Source organism: Prionailurus bengalensis, chromosome E3 (assembly GCF_016509475.1).
Source record: "Prionailurus bengalensis isolate Pbe53 chromosome E3, Fcat_Pben_1.1_paternal_pri, whole genome shotgun sequence".
NCBI lineage: Eukaryota > Metazoa > Chordata > Mammalia > Carnivora > Felidae > Prionailurus > Prionailurus bengalensis.
The window spans coordinates 27,910,611-27,930,816 of NC_057357.1; the positions used below are offsets into that span (position 1 = coordinate 27,910,611).

Below are 20,206 nucleotides of genomic sequence, written 5' to 3' on the forward strand. Positions count from 1 at the left end.
GAAGAAATGGGCAGAAAACATGAATAGACACTTCTCTAAAGAAGACATCCAGATGGCCAACAGGCACATGAAAAGATGCTCAACGTCTCTCCTCATCAGGGAAATACAAATCAAAACCACACTCAGATACCACCTCACGCCAGTCAGAGTGGCCAAAATGAACAAATCAGGAGACTATAGATGCTGGAGAGGATGTGGAGAAACGGGAACCCTCTTGCACTGTTGGTGGGAATGCAAACTGGTGCAGCCACTCTGGAAAACAGTGTGGAGGTTCCTCAGAAAATTAAAAATAGATCTACCCTATGACCCAGGAATAGCACTGCTAGGAATTTACCCAGGGGATACAGGAGTGCTGATGCATAGGGGCACTTGTACCCCAATGTTTATAGCAACACTTTTTTTTTTTTAATTTTTTTTTCAACGTTTATTTATTTTTGGGACAGAGAGAGAGAGAGCATGAACGGGGGAGGGGCAGAGAGAGAGGGAGACACAGAATCGGAAACAGGCTCCAGGCTCCGAGCCATCAGCCCAGAGCCTGATGCGGGGCTCGAACTCACGGACCGTGAGATCGTGACCTGGCTGAAGTCAGACGCTTAACCGACTGCGCCACCCAGGCGCCCCTATAGCAGCACTTTCAACACAGCCAAATTACGGAAAGAGACTAAATGTCCGTCAGCTGACAAATGGATAAAGAAGACGTGGTTTATATATACAATGGAATACTACTTGGCAATGAGAAAGAATGAAATTTGGCCATTTGTAGCAACATGGATGGAACTGGAGGGTATTATGCTAAGTGGAACAAGTCAGGCAGAGAAAGACAGATACCATATGTTTTCACTCACATGTGGATCCTGAGAAACTTAACAGAAGACCATGGGGGAGGGGAAGAGGGAAAAAAAAGTTACAGACAGGGAAGGAGGCAAACCATAAGAGACTCTTAAAAAAACTGAGAACAAACTGAGGGTTGATGGGGGTGGGAGGGAGGGGAAAGTGGGTGATGGGCACTGAGGAGGGCACCTGTTGGGATGAGCACTGGGTGTTGTATGGAAACCAATTTGACAATAAATTTCATAAAAAAAAAAAAAGAAGAAGAATGCAGCACAGGACAGGGGAGTTCTGATGTGGAGGTGGAGGGAGAGAAAAGGGACATCGTTCTGAAGGGGCAGGCGGCAATCGGAAAAGCCCCTGCAAAGGCAGGAGTGTTTCTGTTGGACAGAGAGTGGCAGTCACGGCAGAAAAGCTCTGGAAAGATCACTGGAGCCAGAATGGTTTTGTACAATTGACAGTCAACTTTTTTCATCTGCTGGGTTCCACCTCCAAATCACATAATGTCTAAACCAGTCGATGTTTTTAGGTTTTAGGGCAACAGGGAGGATGAGTCCGCTAACAGAGCTGCGGGGAGCACTGGTCAGAGACCACTTTATAGTGGCCGGGAGTTTCCTGCAGCCCCTGGCTTTGTCCGTCCCCAGATGACGTGTATGCCCTTGCTCACGAAGGTCACATTCTGTCCCCCTCTCCCTTCCTCTGATCCACGTGTGACCGCCTTCTATTTGTGTCTTCATAAATGTCACCTCCTTGGACAAGCCTGTCCAGGTGACCCCTTCCTTTACTGATCGGTCCCCTCCACCGGGACATGAGCTACTGGCAGGCAGGGACCCTGTTTTATTCAGTGCTTCTAGCATAGTGCCTGGCACACAACAGGTCCTCGGTGACATCTGCTGAATGAAACAGCACGGGTGAACGCCCGGGGCAAATCTATACAGCCACGTACTCGTGTCAAAGTTCTAGAACACGATACCTGAGAGAGCGCCAGCGGATGTTGCTGGGAATATGCCGAAGTCAACCCCCTGCTCACCAGGCCGGCATCCCCTTTCTGCTTCATGGAGCCAGCTCTGTGCTTAATGGGAAAGATGCCTCTCAGCCATCTGCCCAGGGACCACTCTCCAGTCCCCACCCAACCCTGGCAGGTAGTGAACACCAGACCCAGGCAGGCCCAGCCAGCCTTCTTATTCAGGAGGAAGGAGGCCAGTAGGAGAAAAAGGACACAAGGTTTGCTCTGCCTCGATGTGGGCAGGTTCCGAGACAACATCGCACCCACTGGCCCAGGTAACTTCGAACTGCACGGGCTCCCCTTGTTCCTCACTGCTTCCTTCGTCCAACAGCCTCAACACAAGCACTGAGCACCCACTTAGGAACAAGGAACCCACAGCCTATTCACAGACTCCACAACTGCAGAGGAGGAACCAGGTTCTGGGAGGTTCTGGGAGGAACCAGACCAACACTCTGTGCTTCAGAGTCCTGAGGGGATCTCAGTGCAATGCCTGTATGCTTGCATGCTGTTTCATGAAGTGCTGTTTTTATTTTCATTTATGGCCCTTTCCTACTTTATGTTTATTCTCAATGATTAAAAAAATAAACTAAAATAAAAAGTGGACTCGTGTGCTAATCATTTTAATCTTTCACATTTCACGTCAAAAACTAAAGTGCCTTTGAAATAGGCTATAAATTTTCCTCTGGGCCCAGGGCTAGCCTCATCCCATGGGTTTTGAAATGAGCTGTTCTTATTTGCATTAATCACCCCATGATCAGAAATTCCACGTTGGTTTCTTCTCTGATTTGACAGTTATTTAGAAGAGGTTTCTTTCTTTCTTCTTCTTTTTTTTTTTTAATGTTTATTTTTGAGAGAGAGAGAAACAGAGAGAGAGTGGCAAAGGGGCAGAGACAGAGAAGAAGACACAAAATCTGAAGTAGGCTCCAGGCTCCAAGGTGTCAGCACAGAGCCAGACATGGGGCTCGAACTCACAAACTGTGAGATCATGACCTGAGCAGAAGTCAGATGCCCAACTGACTGAGCCACGCAGGCGCCCCTCTTTGTTTGAATTTCTCAGTGACTGCCTCTGAGAGGCTAGTTTTAAATGTATCTTATTAGGGGCGCCTGGGTGGCTCACTCTGTTGAGCATCCGACTTCAGCTCAGGTCACGATCTCGCGGTCCGTGAGTTCGAGCCCCGCATCGGGCTCTGTGCTGACAGCTCGAAGCCCGGAGCCTGCTTCAGATTCTGTATCTCCCTCTCTCTCTGCCCCTCCCCTGCTTGCACTCTGTGTCTCAAAAATGAATAAATGTTAAAAAAAAATTTTTAATAAAATAAATGTATCTTATTGTTTTATGAGTGTGGCCTGACAGATTTCTACTTTTGAAATCTACTAGATTTCTCGAGACAAATGAATTTCAAATTTTAATTACAGCATCTTAACACATCTAGACAATAGCCTTTAAAAAGAAAAGGCTGGGGTGCCTGGGTGGCTCAGTAGTTTAAGCGTTAAACTCTCGATTTCAGCTCACGTCATGATATCATGGTTAGTGAGATCGAGCCCCACATCGGGCTCTGTGCGGACAGTGTGGAGCCTGCTTGGGATTCTCTCTCTCTCCATCTTTCTCTGTCCCTCCCCTGTTCTCTCTCTCATAATAAATAAATAAAAACTTAAAAATAAATAAAAAGAAAAGGCCATCCCCTAGAATAAACATAGCTTCAGACAGACAAACAAACAGACACACACACACACACACACACACACACACACACCTTTATAAAAGAGGTATACAAACCATTAACTTGGTGGGGGCCCAGAACTACACTTAAGGATTAAGGGTGTCTGATCTAGGAATCCCACACTCAGGAATCACACCCACAATGGCACTGATGTTGTGTAGCCCCATTTATTTTATTATTATTATTTTTTTAAATGACAAGCTAACTTAATTTTTTTTAATGTTTATTTATTTTCGACAGAGAGAGAAAGAGCATGAGTGGGGGAGGGTCAGAGAGAGGGAGACACAGCATCTGAAGCAGCCTCTAGGCTCCGAGCCGTCAGCACAGAGCCCGACGCGGGGCTCGAACTCACAGACCGAGAGATCATGACCTGAGCCAAAGTCGGACACTCAACCGACTGAGCCACCCAGGTGCCCCTGTAGCCCCATTTTAAAGACTAAAACTGAGGCTGCCAGAGACGGAGTCAGGTATATCAGTAAATGATAGCTGAGACCATCTGTCAATTCCACTAACCCCTTCACCACGGAATCCAACTTTCTTCTCAAAGGAGTACTGACACAGCAGCAGGTCTCTGGCGAGCTTCCTAAAGTGGGTTCATTGTGCCAGGGCACAGCCAGCAGCCAGGCTCCTATAGGCAAGCAGGACTTTACGCCTGGGAAAAGTGGGCTGGCTAGAAAAGGAAGCTGACGCGGCTCTTTCGACAAGCCCCAGAAAGAATATTAAGTCATTTTTCAGGCAGTGCCGAGGAACCCTGAGAGAGGGGTGGATCCCAGGGAATCCTGACGTTGTCCTCCCCACCCTGGGAGTGTCTCTGCCAGAAAAAGTGGGGCGTCATTCGGAAGAGGGCGAGCGGGCAGGAACAGACACAGGACCCACGCCTGCTCCATGACACTGACAAGGCAGCTCCTCGGGGGTGGGGGTGAGGGGTCTCAGCTCCAAGGCTGAGGCCACGCACAACGTAGGCAGTCCCCGAAGGCACATTTCAGCACAGTGTTTCAATGAGAAATGACACAGGCTACCCTGGGCTTGAGATCTGATTGGGGACGTCGAGCCGTACTCCTCTGCTTCCCAGCAAGGAAAGCAGAGCAACAAGAGATAAACAGAAGTCAATCAGAGCAGAAAGTGACATCGGAAAAACTTGCCTAATTCTGCCAGACCTGTTTTGCCACATAAAGATAAGAGTCATTTGGACGATGCGGCTTCAGCAGAAGAAATTAAATGGTGGCACCATTCCCAAAAACGGCTAAAGCAGTTAATGTCAGGCATGTTCCCAACATCCTTGAAGGTAGTGAGCTGGAAGGACGGCAGTCCATTAAAGAATGGTGGTTCTAAGGACCCTCCATTTTGCAAGGCTAATTACTCTGCTGGAAAGTAAAAGCCTTGTTCCGGAGTCTCAACACACCGAAGTTATCACTGAGCAGGAAAACTAAGACTCTCGAATTAAAATACACTTGTGAAAAGCAAGCCATGAAAAACAAAAGCGATGCTTAAACCAACTCCTCTCCTAGGTATATACCTAACATAAATGTTGACATAACATATATATATGTTATATATATATATATATATATATATATTTTTTTTTTTTTTTTTTTTTTTTTTTTTGGAAAACACCTGCATGAAAATGCTCACAGCAGCACTCTGCCTGAAACTGGGAACTTCCCAAAGGCCCATACACGGAATGGATATGTAAACTGTGTTATATTCCACAATGACATGCCATACAACAACGTGAACGAGCAGCTACAAGTACAGGAAACAGGTCAGCAAAAGGTTTTGTAGACGGCCAGACAGTAAAGACCTTGGGCTCTGTGGGCCATGTGGTCTGGGTCCAGACTACTCAACTCTGCCATCACAGGGCAAAACCGCCACAGCCAGGATGTAAATGAATTGGATGTGGCTGTGTTCCAATAAAGCTTTATGTATGCACCCTGAAATTTAGATTTCACATACTTTTCACATGTCCCAAGATGTTATTCTTTTTTTGATTTTTTTTTTCCCCCAACCACTCACAAACGTGAAATGCATTCTTAGCCCACAGGCTGTGTGAAAAAACAGACAACCCAGATCTGGCTCGGGGGGCTGCAGTCTGCCATGTTCTGAGAGAATCTCACACACTCGCATCTCACATAATGCTAAGCAAAACAAACCAGGCACAGAGTTGAACAGACAGCATGATTCTGTTTCTACAAAGAAGCGGGAGTAACCTACGGGGTCAGATCACGATCAAGATTTCCCCCTGGAGACGCAGGTACTGGAAGCGGGAAGGAGAAGGATTTCTTCGCGGGGCGCGGAAGGGCGGTGAGCTGTCACGCTCTCTGCTCTGGATCCGGGTCCCGATTCCTCGAGCATGGCCACTGGTGGAGCTGGTTTATGATTTGTGCCTTTTCGCTAGGTGTGTTCTATTTCAAGAGAAACTTAGCAAAGTTGTTAAAATCAAGGCAAGCCCATTTGATCCGCTTCGAAAACACAAGCGTAAAGAGATTCCCAGCCATCCAGTGAAATTAGCTACGAATCCTGTGCTAGTCAGGTGCCCGTCGGTGCTGGAGTGCTTAATACGGGGTAGGTTCGAATCCCTGTTCCTCCAGCTGTTATCCTACTTCCTTCTAGGGTGAGGTGCGCTTCCTGGTTTAAGGGAAGGCACTACCATCAGATTCCAGGCAGGCTGCTTCCCCTGGTGTTTGTAGGGAAAGACGGTGTTCGCCGAAGTTCTGTTCCTCCTCGCATGGCAATCTGCCATCACTCGCGTTACCAGAGACAGCACCTGGCAAAACATGTGGCCTTCGGCCCCGCACCGAAACCTGTGCTGGACCCACACAAAGGAGAAAGGCCAAGCCTGGCTTCCGTGTGACTGAGAGAATATGCAGTTAATTATTTTTTCTCGCAGCCAGAAGCCGAGTCTCCCTGAAACCCATGCTTGTAATGATTGCTGTAATTATTTTAATACAAATCAGCAACTTATCAAAATATTACCCCCAGATGCTGCCTCTCTGCTCTGAGTCGATAGACAGAGGGTACAGGCCGTCCCCCCTGCCCTGTTCTGTGTGCCAGGATGACGGGAGCTTTGGTGACAGTACTTCCTACCACGGCCAGACGCCAACCTCCCCAGTGCCCAGGTCCAAGTCGTTTCCATGCCTGTCCTTGCTTTAGAGGGGCATGTTCTGCACTTTCTCTCACAGTCTGACGCTGGGTGACCCACTCGCTGCTGGGCCTTGGTATTTCTATCCATGCAATGGGCAAACAAACAGTGCCAACCCTCCCGCAGAGCTGTTCTGAAGAATTCCTAACCAGAGCTGCTCTGTTAAAACGTTGTGCGTCACACGCACGGCATCTGATGCACAGGCCCTCTGATCACACTGCCTGGGTTCAAACGCCAAGGGTACTGCTCTGCAACTTTGGGCAATTCTTCACCCTCTCCATGCCTCAGTTTCCTCATCTGTGAATGGGGACAGCGTCATAAAGTGGTTGTAAGGATTCGGGGAGATCGCCCAGGAGATGCCGTGTAGCACGGTGTCAGGAACCCAGCGAGCGTTTAATCCAGCAGAGCAATGACCCTCACCGGCCTCTTCCTCCTCTTCAGCCTGATTCTGACAGTCATACACTCAAATCCTAACTGCAGTCTTCCAGGTAACACAATTAAGCAAAGCAGACGGGCAGGTTGGAGACGGGCAAACTGGAGAGTGGGGCCCTACATAGGGAGGGGCAGCCCTATCTCCCTTTCCTCAAATGTATACTTCTATGGGAAGGAAGGCCAGAACTTCACATTTTTCAACAGGAACCCCAAATTCGATGTTTGCTTGAAATCCCTGATTCTTAAAGGTTGGCCAGTGATTTAAGATTTTTCAGTGAAAAGAAGAAGAAGAAGGAGAAAGAGAATTCAGTGCTGCCTTTATTCCATCTGTGGCCCAAAGGGATTTTCTAGAAAGTGTCCACTCTTGTTGGGGGTTCATACCGCCTGCTGTCCTTCCGACAGAGGGTTTGTTTGCTCCACATGATTTGTTTTTTTTTTATTTTTTTTACCCTAAAAGAGAGTCAAAACAGCAGTCAGCCTCTTGACCTCAGAAGAGTGAATCCAGGCCAGGCCCAGTTGCAAACCCGGCCATTTTCCGTGAATGCGCCCCACCTCTGCGTTACCTTCTCTAACCCGTTCACTGTCATCACCTCGTCTTCTAAACAAGAGAGAATCAGATGCAACAATTCAAAAACTATCCCTCAATGGGGCTACGGGGGGGGGGGGGGGAAGCAGGTAATGAGAGTATTTTACATCAGGGATGGAATCTTCTGTAACCACCTGATGACAAGTAAATGGGGTTCTCTGTTTGTGTCTTTTACAACGGCTGCCCCTTCGGAGCTGGGGATAAAAGAGAGAGAGAAAGAGAGACAATGAATAGGCTTTTATTTCAAAGAGAACATCTGCAAAGCATGGTCCTACATTAAAAAATAAACAGAAAACAGCCACTAGTCTGGGGGAAAAGAAAAAAAGATTTCCCATTACATCTCTAATTAATAAAGCCCCATTTCACAAGGAAAGAAGAAAAACAGAAAGAGAGCAACTTTCCCACATCTCCAAAGAGAAGATGCTTAATGAGGGAACCACTCTGTTACTTGACCCATCTAATCTGGTTTTAATATTATCCTTAAATAATGTACACATTAGCTCTCCGTGACCAAAAACATTTGTTTATTTTATTAACATGAGCCTTGTTGAGTGCTGAGACTTTGTGAAACTATCAGGCCGTCCTTGGGCTCTCTTTTCATTGCTTGTCTCCTTGCTCATTATGAACTGATTAGCTGTCTCTGCTGCCCTTTTGAATTGCTACTCAGGCTGTACTGGGTTTCTGCTACCCTGGTTCTGGACAGGAGAGTCTTGATTCGGGGTTAAGTTAACGGAGTCATTACAGGCCCATCTGGGAATGCATTCATCATGGTTAAGTCCATGTGTGACAACACGTGGGGGGCTGACATACACAGTCAACGCGAGGCCAGCGTGCAGCGTGAATCTAAGAGCTGCAGATGAAGAACCCAGACCCAAGTCCCCAAGACGGGCCGGAGGAGCCCCATTCCTGCAGGAGCGACACAGGCAGCAAATGAGAACATCAGGGAGATTCCGCTCAGACCCAGGGCACAGTTTCTAATGTGTGACTTAAATCCTCTCCACTCAAACGTCAGAACAAAATGGCACTGCTGTTTACCAAAGGCACAAAGTGTCTTCAGGCGGGTTAACCCGACATTTACCAAACTTTGGTCATTCGGGCACTTCCTTGTCATTAACCACCAAAACGGATGCCATCATTAGGACAGAATTAAGGCTTGGTGCTCTCACGCATTTTCATCGTGGTAACCAACCTTTTGTACTTGAACGCTGCTTTACTCACATGCTAAGCAGTAAGAGCCCTGAAGCTGTCATTTTGATTGAACGGTTATATTTGTATGTTTTCCCTAATACACGTTTAAAGAAACATACAGCATTACAAGTTTTAAAAACATTCACCCAAGCAGCAGGGGCAGTGTGCATGGGGGCTGTGGCGGATGGTCTGATGTGTGGGTTACTCGGGTGTGTTCAGTTTGTGAAAACCCACTGAGGTGTGCATTTAGAATAATGTGCAGTTTTGTTTTATGCAGTACATTTCAGTTAAAAAAAAAAACACTTAAAAGAATATACCTCAAATTTCAGAACTGAATAAATTTTGCAGAGTTATGGACAGAAACTCTATTAAAAGCTGCTTTAAGGGGCAGGGGGGTGGCTCAGTCAGTGAAGCGTCCCACTCCTGATTTGGGCTCAGGTCATGATCCCACATCGGGCTCTCCACTGACCCTACATAGCCCGCTTGGGATTCTGTCTCTCTGTCTCTCTCAAAATAAACAAATAAACTTAAAACAATTATTAAAAAAAAGAAAAAGCTGCTTTAATCACTGGCAGATCAGACCTGGGGTGCAAACCACACTTGGGATTCCTGGGACCAGTCTGGAGCTACTCTGGCAAAAGGTATCCATCAACCAAAACTAAATAAAATTAATCCACCTCACCCTCCAAAAATCCTCACCGGCTGCCTCTTGTTTTCTCTCAGTTCCCCAACTGCTTCCATTGCTACGCCTGTAACAATTTGATTTTTTTTTTTATTTAAAAAAATTGGTAATTTTTTTGTTTTTTTTTTTTTGAGAGAGAGAGAGACAGGGCTCAAGCAGGGAAGAGGCAGAGAGAGAAGCAGACACAGAATCTGAAGCCGGCTTCAGGCTGCTGTCGGCACAGAGCCCGACGCGGTTCCCGAACTCGGGAACTGTGAGATCATGATAAAAGTCATGATCAGAACAGGTCAGAGCCAAAGTCGGACGCTTAATCAACTGAGCCACCCAGGTGCCCCTGTAACAATTTGATTTTTAAATTTTTTCTGGTTTCTATTTATCTAGGGGTCACCCTGCCCCACAACCATCAAGTCCATGAAGGGTGGAGGCCCGTCTGTCTTCCCCACGTGCTCTGCACAGTGCCCTGCACACGGCAGCTCAAGTGACCTGGTGAATCAACGTGCACACTGATGGGTAGGTGGGAAGTCTCTAGTGATTTCCCTCATTCACTGGTTCCTGGTTCCCTAGGGATTACCAAGCACATTCTCATCTATTCATCGAATTAGGTCCTCTCAACCCAAGGTGGGCAGTGGGCTTAATCATCTGACAGAAGAGCCAAAAAGGCACACAAAAAAAGACGGAAGTAACAGTTGGTCCCTGACAGTGTTGGAATCCAAGCCAAGGTGCTCCAGTAGAATGTTCCACTCTTCCACCTGCTGTGCCCAGCTCTCAGGAAACCCTCAACACCCCGATATATGCTATTGTGGGGCAAGGCTGTGCGGGGAAGGCAGGCCATTCAAAACGGCATGTTCTTTGCATGCTGGTTTACCAGACTTGTAGAATGTTGAGGACTGCTGCCTTCACAATGGCCTAATCCTTGTAAGAATTTGCATCTTCTGAGTATTCACCCACTGCAAGAAAGGGAAGAGAACCTCCATCATGCCCAAGGCAAGCAAAAGCAGTCAGGTAAATAAGTGCTGTGAATAAACTGCATGGGGATAATTGACAGGTGACCACAGGCACTTATTTTTAACAGGGACATCTTCCAGAGAGAGGTTGCAAATTCAACAGCCTAAAGGGGCCAGTCAGATACAAGAGGGGAAAGAAAAGATCTTGGGGGGGGGAGTGGTCTCAGGAATCTGGAGGGTCTCAGAAACAGTCCCTCCACAGCCCGGCCAGTTGAAAAACAAGGAAGAATGTGGGCCCCGCACTGCCAGATCTTGTGACTTTTTAAAGGAATTCCAATAATCCGTATCGTTTTATAGCATATCTTAATCCTCAAACTTCAGTGCCTTTTTATTTTAATATACTGTGTGGCCAAACAAAACCTACCCAAAGGGCACAAATCAGGAAGGAAAACGGGAGCACTGATCACGGGCCAGAGTTGTGCCTCATCACCAGGCCCTCCCAGGTAGGTGCCTTCATGGTTCGTGCATTGCACACGAGAAAACTGGGCCCCTGAGAGCTGAAGTAACACATCTGAGTCCCACAGATATGAATGGCAGAGTTCAGATGCTATGAACTCCAAATGTCAGAGCACTCCCTCCGGCCCGCAAACATCACAGGACACGCCTCCCAGGCCCCACAGCCTCTGACCACCTGCTCCCCTTGCAACCTTCAGGCAGCTCACTGCTAATCTCCAGGCTCCTTATTAAGCAATATGAAGAGCTTGAGCCCCATGAGTGGAGCAGTCCAGACCTCATGCTAGGCAGTTTGGGGCATTGGTGGGAGACTTGAGGGCTTCCAGGCCCCTGAATCACACCATTCCTGACCCCCAACCTGTCCAGACGAAACCTTCTTCTTGTGTCCAAGAGGCCACTCTGGGGAAGTGAAACCATCAGTGAATCAGGCTAGGATTTGAAAGGAACCTCTCTGTTGATAGCCTGAGTATCGGCAACGGCGCCACCCTTCACCTGATGGAAGCTCACTGCAGTGATCCTCCCAAGGGCAGGGAGTACGTCTGTCCTGTTCATAAAGGTCGTGGCAGTGCTGGGCAGAGTGCCTGCCATGCTCTCACTGTTGGAGTGGAGGATGGATGGATGGATGGATGGATGGAGGATAGACAGATGGATGCATAAATGCATAGATGGATGGATGGATGGATGGATGGATGAATGCATGCACAGATGGATGTAAGCACAGGTGCACTTGTGAATCAACTTGTGATGTGAGAGGAGAGAGGGAGGGACAAGGGACTTACTCAACTGGGGACAGAGATTAAGAACACAGTATGTGAAGTCACCACCAACCTTCAATTCCTATAACTGGCCACTTCTTAGCTGTTCAACTTCCATCCAACTTCTTGCCTTAGTTGTTATTATTTGTAATCAGTAAAACAGAGGAGACTGAGCTGCGGCACCTTGTAGGAATTCATGAGATCACGTCTTCCTTGTACTTCTACAGGGTCTGGTGTAAGGTAAACTTGCAACGAAGAGAGATCCTGCTCACCTTCCTCACTGTCATGATCACAGTTACAGTGGCCACGCCCCTTGGGGAAAGGACCCCTGCATCAACCTCTCCACCCCATCAGCTTGACTCCTTTGGGCTTAACCAGTGTTTCTCCTGGCCAAGGATTACAGCAAAGGATTCCCTGGGAGGAGAAACGCTTGTCATTAGAATCCACAGACACATTAGCCTGGATTAGATACCCAGATAAGCCAGCAGTCATCTGCGACAAACCGGGCCAGAGACAGAACAAACCCATTTCACTGCCTAAAGAGGGCCCAGAAAGGGGAGATCTTCCTCCCAAAGAGACTTCGGAAATGCCCTTAGTTGCCCTCCTTCCCCACCTGGCTGGCTGTCGGGGCTCCTAGGCCCTGATACTAATAATACCAGTCTCCCTGCTCACTCCAGTGTTGAGCGGGTCAAGGTGACACCCATCCACCCTCCCTATCTCCCTCTTCTCAACATCTCTGGCTTCCAGTAGGGGGAGGAGGCAACCCTAACCACAAGTATCAGAGGGGCACAACCTGATGAGTATCTGCGGGCAAACGGGTAGTTTCTGTTGCAGGCGGAAGGAAGTGCCATGAGACAATCGACCTGCATGTTCTTAGAGATACCTCCTTGCCTCGCCCAGGCTCTCGGGGGCAAGTCATGGGCTCCTCCGGAAAGAACCACAGAGCAGTTTAACTGGGCGGGGGCAGAAGCAGGAAGCCCGTTGATGATGAATGAAGGGCTATTTCCACTGGGCAAGGAACCCTGTGTTGCACCCTCCTTCCTTCCTTTCCTGGCTAGAGAGAGCGGACTTCAAAACTCCTTCCTCTGGGCCAACTTAGCAGTTCAAGTTCAACCCTTGTATGGACGCTGCATGTTTCACTCTAGGGTGATAACCTACCATTCTAGGACCATAAAAATCCCGTGCTTGGGGCTGGGCATTGTGACCGAATCAACCACTTCTGTGCCTCCTTGAAGCATTGTGATTCTAAGGTTGGGGACCTTCTCAACATGCTTAGAAGAGGGAGGGTGTGGAACAGAGGAGTTAAGAGCCCAGATTGCCTGGGTTTAAATCCTGCCTCTGCCATTTTTAACTGTGAACCTTGGAAAAGTCGCTGAAACTCCCTGTGCCTCAGTTTCCTCTGCAGCGTGAGGTTGAAATGAGTTAATGTTTGTAAAACACCCAGAACAGGGCCTAGTTACATTAAGCACCATGACTGTTGTCACAACTGTCACAACTGTAACACAATTCGCTGAAGGAATAAATGAGTTAATACAGAAGAAGCACTTAAAACAGTGCCTGGTACCTTATAACTGCTTTCTGGAGAGTCATTATCATTATTATTCCTATTCCCTATTTGTGTCATTGTTTAGGGGTCTGATTCAATGCAAGCTGCAGCCCTCCTCCTCCTCTAGGGTCAGCACAGTTTTTGGAAACTTGCGGTGAGAAGTGAGAAAAGTGGTCTCAAGATTTTCAAGAACAGTTTAGCCGCATGAAGAGTTTCTCAAAGAACCACACACACTAGGTGCTCAGAAACCTGTAGGTCAATCGGAAGAAGGCGGACCCGGATTTGGATCCCAGGTCTGGGACTCCCCAGCACAGGGCTCTTAGTGAGAAGGTGCTTCACCTCTCTGAGCCGGTTTCCTCATCTGTGAAATGGGAACAGAAACAGTCCTATCCCACAGAGCTGGCTGGGAAGACTGGCTGAGACAGTAAGGTAATATTTGCAAAGAATTTTGTGTAAATTGAATCGTGCCTCCTTCCATCGTGTTTTTTTTTTTTTTTTTTTTGCATGTGTGTGTGTGAGCATTTAATAACATAATTTATGCAAACCATCTCAAGGATGCTTGGCATACAGCTGGCACTCAATAAATATTAGTGCTCCTCCCTGTAGCACATTCTATCCTTCTCCAAGTCTGGCCCACACAGCAGTGTTGGACGCACTCTACTGCCTTGGATTTCATTCAAACCCCACTTTCCATGGGAAAATGAATAATTGCGAAAAATTGCTTATTTTCAAACATACTAAGACTTTCTTTTTAAGAACAACAGCTCACATTTGAGCATTTTCGTGTGCCAGGCCCCAATCAGTTCACATGTATGAATACACTTCATCCTCACATGACCCTATGAGGCAGCCCAGCTTTTCAGAGGAGCAGAGCAGAATGATTTGCTCAAGGTCATGGAGATGGCCAAGAGCAGAGCCAGATTTGAACCCAGGTGTCTCAGACCCAAGGACACTTCAGAGAGGTCTCTTTCATGTGTGCTATGACTTTTTCTCCTGCTCCCACGCCTTTTCCTTTGAACTTGGAGTTTGTTGGGATTGAGGTTATGTTTTATGTTTCATTTTCTCCAAAGGATCTTCTTGGTTCTGAAAGATGGGGACCAGAGTCAACAGAAATGGGGAAATGCAAAGGGAAAAAGAAAAAGAAGGGAGCGTTCTCCTAAGTGACAAGTCTTAGGGCAAGATTAACCAAAAGACAGGAGGTCAGCCCTTACACAGTGCACCTTGTGCCTGCCGTCCGATTATATTGGCAATGTGCACCTTTCGTCTTTCTGCAGGCAGATTTATGGCCCCACTGACCATAAATAGCTCTGGGTGAGAGGGCAGCCCCTGACTACGGAGATATACTTAAGAATATTTTGTTTTCTGGGAAACACACACACACACACACACACACAGGATGTCAGGTGTCTGCTGTAACTCAAAACACCATATTTCCTTTCCTATAAAGACCATGGATCAAAGTTGGATGATTCCCCAGGAAACAGAGACTTACACCTTGGCTTCTTATTTGCAGATGAGCAAGTATCTTGTCATGCAAACTTTCAGAATATTAAAAAAAAAAAGAACTAGGGACGCCCGGAGTGGCTCAGTCAGTTAAGCTTTGGCTCAGGTCATTATCTCACGGTTTGCGCGTTTGAGCCCCACGTTAGGCTCTGTGCTAACAGCACAGAGCTTGGAGCCTGCTTTAGATTCTGTGTCTCCCTCTTTCTCTGACTCCTCCCCCATTCGTGCTCTCTCTCTTTCTCTCTCTCTCAAAAAAAACCAAAAAACTAATCAACTAATAAACTAGAGAGAATATCTAAAGTGTGAGGAGACTGGAAGGAAAGCAAACATATATACACAATTACATACATACACCTACATGTCTAATAATTTCTGCTTTTATTTATCTACTCTATTTAATATTTTCCAGTATATGATTAAGCAGATGGCAACATTTGCAGTAAGATAAATATTGTTCAATGATGCGTATTTCTGTATACAAAGTGTAATGTATTGCTCAAGCAAAATAAAACCCCATTGAGAGTGTGAAAAAAAAAAAAAAACAACCAAACCATCAATAAAATATCCTCTGTTCTCTCTGGTCTCGAAACATTTGGATAGAAACAGAAGCCACACCTCTCAGGCTGTTAAAAGCAGAGGTGATCTGGATACTGCAAACCAATTTTTCAAAGTCATTGCCAAGGTCTGAAAAAGTCCCGAGTTATCTGAGCAATGTGGAATATGAGGAATTTCTGCCGAAAAATCAACATTTCAAAGGGGTCAGCCGACACAGAAACGCCATCCTAAGCATGAATGTGTGTGAGGGCAATTAAAAATTCGGTTCCTTAAATGAAACTTACTGAGTAGCAGTTTATCTAAGGGCACAAGCAATAAATGTGGGGACCTCCAGAGGCCTCGCTGGAGGCCAAGGGAAAGAAAAGAAACTCTCCTGACATTGACACACACAGCTCTCTTTCCCTTCTCCCCAGTCTATTCAGAAACTGGAGTGTGAGCTTTCTGACACTCTCCCAGTGTTTTTCCTCCCTCGATAAGTGAGCCCATCTGTTTCATAAATTCTGAGGTGACAGACAAATCCACAGCTTACTGGAGACCCAGGAAAGGAATCGGCGTCTCGGCCACAACTCTGCAGCAAGCCACCTGATAATTCTAATATTTAAGAGCTTTGGAAGAGGCTGAGGGGGACACGGGAGCTTGGAAATCTTTTCTAGATATGCTCATCTTGTGGCCATCCTTATGCTGTCTCTGACTCTGTCTGCTGGAGAAACAGCGTGTTTCTTCTTGGCTTCTTAAGATGCACCAAAAATACAATCATGTCCTTCCACTGGGGCGCAGCTCCCCAGACACAGAAGGTGCAAGTGCGGAAGCTCTGGGGCCATGGGCACAAGGAAGCAGCAAGGTCTTGTTTCAGAAAACGCTCTAGAGGCAATGCTTGCCTGACACTCTTTGGGACACAACCACCAGCGCCACCAAGGGGGGGGGGGCGGAGGGACAGATTCCCTCTGCCTTCGAGAACCCCCCCTGCCCAGCCCGCCCGAGCCCCACCCTCCACAGAGCGCAGAGATGAAGTATCATGTCCCAAGCATGCGTCTCACCAGCTCTTTAAGTGAGCCACCTGGAAAATCACAGGGAATTTTTTTTTCATGTCCCACTCCTGAATCCACACCCCAAAGCATCCCGCCAGCAGCCCCGGCAGGGTCTGCAGAGAAACCACATGTTGCAAGGGCCTTAGGGGCTCTGGAAAAGGTCTGGTCCTCTCCTAGACTGCAACCCAAGCTCAGGCGACATCGGACTTTGGGAACAGCCTGCCCTCTTCTGGTCTCCTTGAGCCCCATGGAAGGGCAGGGGCTGGGTGGGCATAGCCAGGGGAGGGCCGACCCCTGGCTCCATCCAGCGTGTCTGCGCTGTGATTTCAGGAGCTAGCAGGGTGAGGGGGGTAGACGTGGGGCAGGGGAAAGAGACGAGACAGACAAGCCGATAAAATAAAATACAAATCCAGGAGAGGTAACAGTTAACCACAGAATGGTAGACAGCCAGAGAGAAGAGAGGAGGACATTAAACACACACACACACACACACACACACACACACACACAGAGTGTGGACAGAGTACGCAAAATGTCAAGGACCCAGGAAGAAATCAGCCATCCAGGCCTCCTTCCTTCCCTCCACTTTTTTCAACATGTGGTCTCTGCACCCAAAGATACCTCCTGGTGCCTGTGTGAACCCCAGATGCAAAGGATATAGGAAGCCCCATGCCCCCATGTTCAGCCTACACGTTCCCATTCCGGGCCAATGGTGCACATCCCGAACCCTCTTCCACCCCACTCTCCGGGAGGGCTCCAAATCCAGAAAGAACCTCTCGCTGAGTTTCTGCCCAAACATATCCCAAGTCACCCCAGGAGTTTCAAAGACAGCGTCTGGGAGTACTCTTCTCTGTAAATAAATGGCCACAGGACATTGGGAATGTTCTGGTTCTCCATCGGGAATCTCACTCCAGTCTCCCCCCACCTCTACAAATGAGGGAAAGACATCTACCTGCTACCCACGCAAACAAGCTAGTGAAATGCCGTCACATCACGTCCTGGGGTTGCTCTGCCCACAAAAAGCCGCGCTCTGGCAAAGAGGGTCGCTGCCGATTCCAAAGAAGTTTAACAGATCAAAAAGCATCACGCTGTGCCTGAAGACAATCTTCAGTGAGGGCTCCCAGAGCGACAAACGACACAGATATGCATTCAGTCAGTGGCTAAGAATCCTAAAACTAACCCCTGGCATCTGATGTCCCCCAAGGACTAGGAGAATCCCTGTAGGCAGATGGCATGAGGAAGATACAGACAGACACCCTGCACGTTGTTATTCCTTAAGACAGTCACTCACACCCACAGGACAGTGACAGCCTGGCCCAGAGCTGGGGACTCTGACCTCCTGTCCTAGCTCAGTGGGCTCTCAGCAAGACAGCCCAGAGAAGGTGTGAAAGACATCCCTGGAGAAAGGGGGCGGGGGGTACAGAACAGGAAGACACCCAGATGGCCCCAGAAGATCTGCAGAAAAAAAACAGTTTCAGAGCTCAGACTGTTCACACCCAAGGAAAAGCAAAGAAAACCCACGAGAGCCGAAGTCGTGATGATGTGGTCAGACACACAGCTGTGGTGAGGGCAATCGGCTACACAGGAGACTCGGGGAGCAGAACCATCATCCAGGAGAAGGGGGCATGCCCCATCACTGGAGAGCAGGGTGAGGAAAGTCAGAGAGGGCACAGGGGAGAGGACAAGGTTAGAGACGGAGAAGGTAGAGACAGGAGTCTCAGACAGCCAGAGATGGCAGACGGGAGCCCGAGAAGTAAGACCAGGCGCCCAAGGCTGAATCCTGATTCAGGGAGTCGGCTGGGGCTGTGGGATACCGATCCCAGACCCCAGCTGAGGCCAGGACAAGACCAGGAGACCCCAAGCAGGGACCTGAGTTCTCTGCACTCAGCTCAGCAAAATCCCGAAGAGATGCTGTGAGCACCGCCCATGAGCAGCGGCTGAGGCGCCCGGGCACGATCCGCGCACTCAGACAGAGAGCGAGGCACCAACACCCACATGCACAGTGCAAGTCGGGGCGCCCAGCAAGAGTGACGGGGAACGGGAACCCGGCCAGGCTCCGAAAACCCCCGAAGCGCCTCCTCTGGAGATAACTTCCCCAGACCCCAAGGGGGCAGTCCTCAGACTCGGGATGGGGCAGCCCACGGCCCCCGAACCTCGGCAGGGACCCCGCCCCGGCTTCCAGGGAAAGGGACGAGGAGCCAGCAGGCTTGGGGAGTCCCAGTCTGCCGCCCTGGGTTCAAGGGCTGGCGGGGGCGTGGGGGGCCTGGGGGGCGTGGGGTCGGGGCTGCCTCCCTCTCACACACACACACCCCCCTCCCTCCGGGACTCGAGCCGAAAGGACATCTTACCAGCGCCCGCGCGGGCAGTGCCCCCCGGCTGGCCGGCTGCTGCGCCCGGGGTTCTCCGGGGCCGCCTCCCCGCGCCCGCGCCGGGGGCCCCCGTCCTCCTCCTCCGCCGCCGCCGCCGCCTCGGGCTGCGGCCGGCCCGGCGGGCAGGTCCCGACGCTCCCGGCGCGGGGCCGCCTGCTCCGCGCCGCCGGCCGCTGCGCCCCCGCGGCGCTCCCCGGCCCCGGAGTCGAGGCTGCTGAAATTCCACACGACCAGCGTCTGCAGCAGCAGCACGGTGAGCGCCGCGAGCAGCGCCGAGTGCGAGCGCCGGGCCAGCCTCCGGGCGCACGGCGCCGCCACCATCTTCGGAGCGCGGCGGGCGAGCGGGGCGCGGGGACCCCGGGCGCTCCGGGCCGCCCCCGCGCTCCCCGCGGCTCCCGCGGCCGCCGGCTGCCGCTCGGGCTCGCGCTCGGGCCGCCGCCGCCGCCGCCGCCTCGGCTCGCCGCTGCTCCTCCTCCTCCGCCGCCGCCGCCGCCGCCGCCGCCTCCACCGCCGCGGCGCGGAGTTTTCAGACGGGCAGGGACCCGGACGTCACCAGGAGGAGGGGAAGGCGGGGGGAGGCGGGGAGCGGGAGGCCGCGGAGGGGGCCGCCGGGCGCGCGCGCTCGGGGAGGGGGCGCGCAGGGCGGGCGGGGGCCTGGCCCGCGGGGCTCCCCCCCCCCGCGCCCGCACAGCCCTCGGCTGGCGGAGGGGGTGGTGGCGGGCCGGGGGCCCGGGGGCCCGAGGGGGGGGGCGGTGGGGGGGGGAACGCGGGCCGGGGTGGCGAGGGGCGGGGCCTGGGGGCGGAGCGAGGGAGGAAAGAGGAGGAGGGAAAGGAAGGGGGTGGGGGCGAGCAGAGAGGTCAGACACCCTCCACGGCAAGAGTCGCGGCGGGGTGGGCGAGAAGGGGACAGTTTCCACGACACAGGGAGAGAGGGGAGGGCAGAAGATCAGGGGAAGCTTTGGGTGAGGGTGGGCCCGCTCAGAATCCAGGGGAGGTCAGGGAGATCTGGGGGTCCTGAGACCCTGCCTCCCACGAGGGAAGCAAGCACGAGGCCGCTGAGCGGAGCGGGCTCCCCGCCCAGAAGTTTGCAGTCCAGGTGTCTTCCACGGGCACACAGACGGCTGGGCAGGTGGAGACGTGAGAAACGCATCAGGAGTGTCAGAGCCGCGGGAGGGTCTCACGCGGCGGATCCCTGGATCCCTGGCTTGAAGGGGCAGGGAGGAGGCTATGAATGAGTTTCTGTGAGTGGCTCCTGAGTCACACCCCACCCTCCAGAGCCAACGATGTACTAAGTGCTTCCCTGAGTCACTTCTCTGGTCCCTAAGGACAAACAAGCCAAGAGACTCCAAACCCAGTTGGCGAGCGAGGGCTTTGGTTGGGAAGGGAGCACCCACTGGAGCAGTGTCTCAACCTT

At 50.4% G+C, this 20,206-nt stretch overlaps 1 protein-coding gene across 1 annotated transcript in view; it reads right to left on the reverse strand.

The window, feature by feature from the left end:
• Positions 1-19,143, reverse strand: part of XYLT1 (xylosyltransferase 1) — a 309,644-nt gene extending 290,501 nt beyond the window's left edge. Inside the window, exon 1 of the mRNA XM_043560440.1 lies at positions 18,772-19,143. Coding sequence (XP_043416375.1) covers positions 18,772-19,113 — 342 coding nt within the window. The 5' untranslated portion in view covers positions 19,114-19,143. The remainder of the gene's footprint in view (positions 1-18,771) is intronic.
• Positions 19,144-20,206: the final 1,063 nt, after the last annotated feature.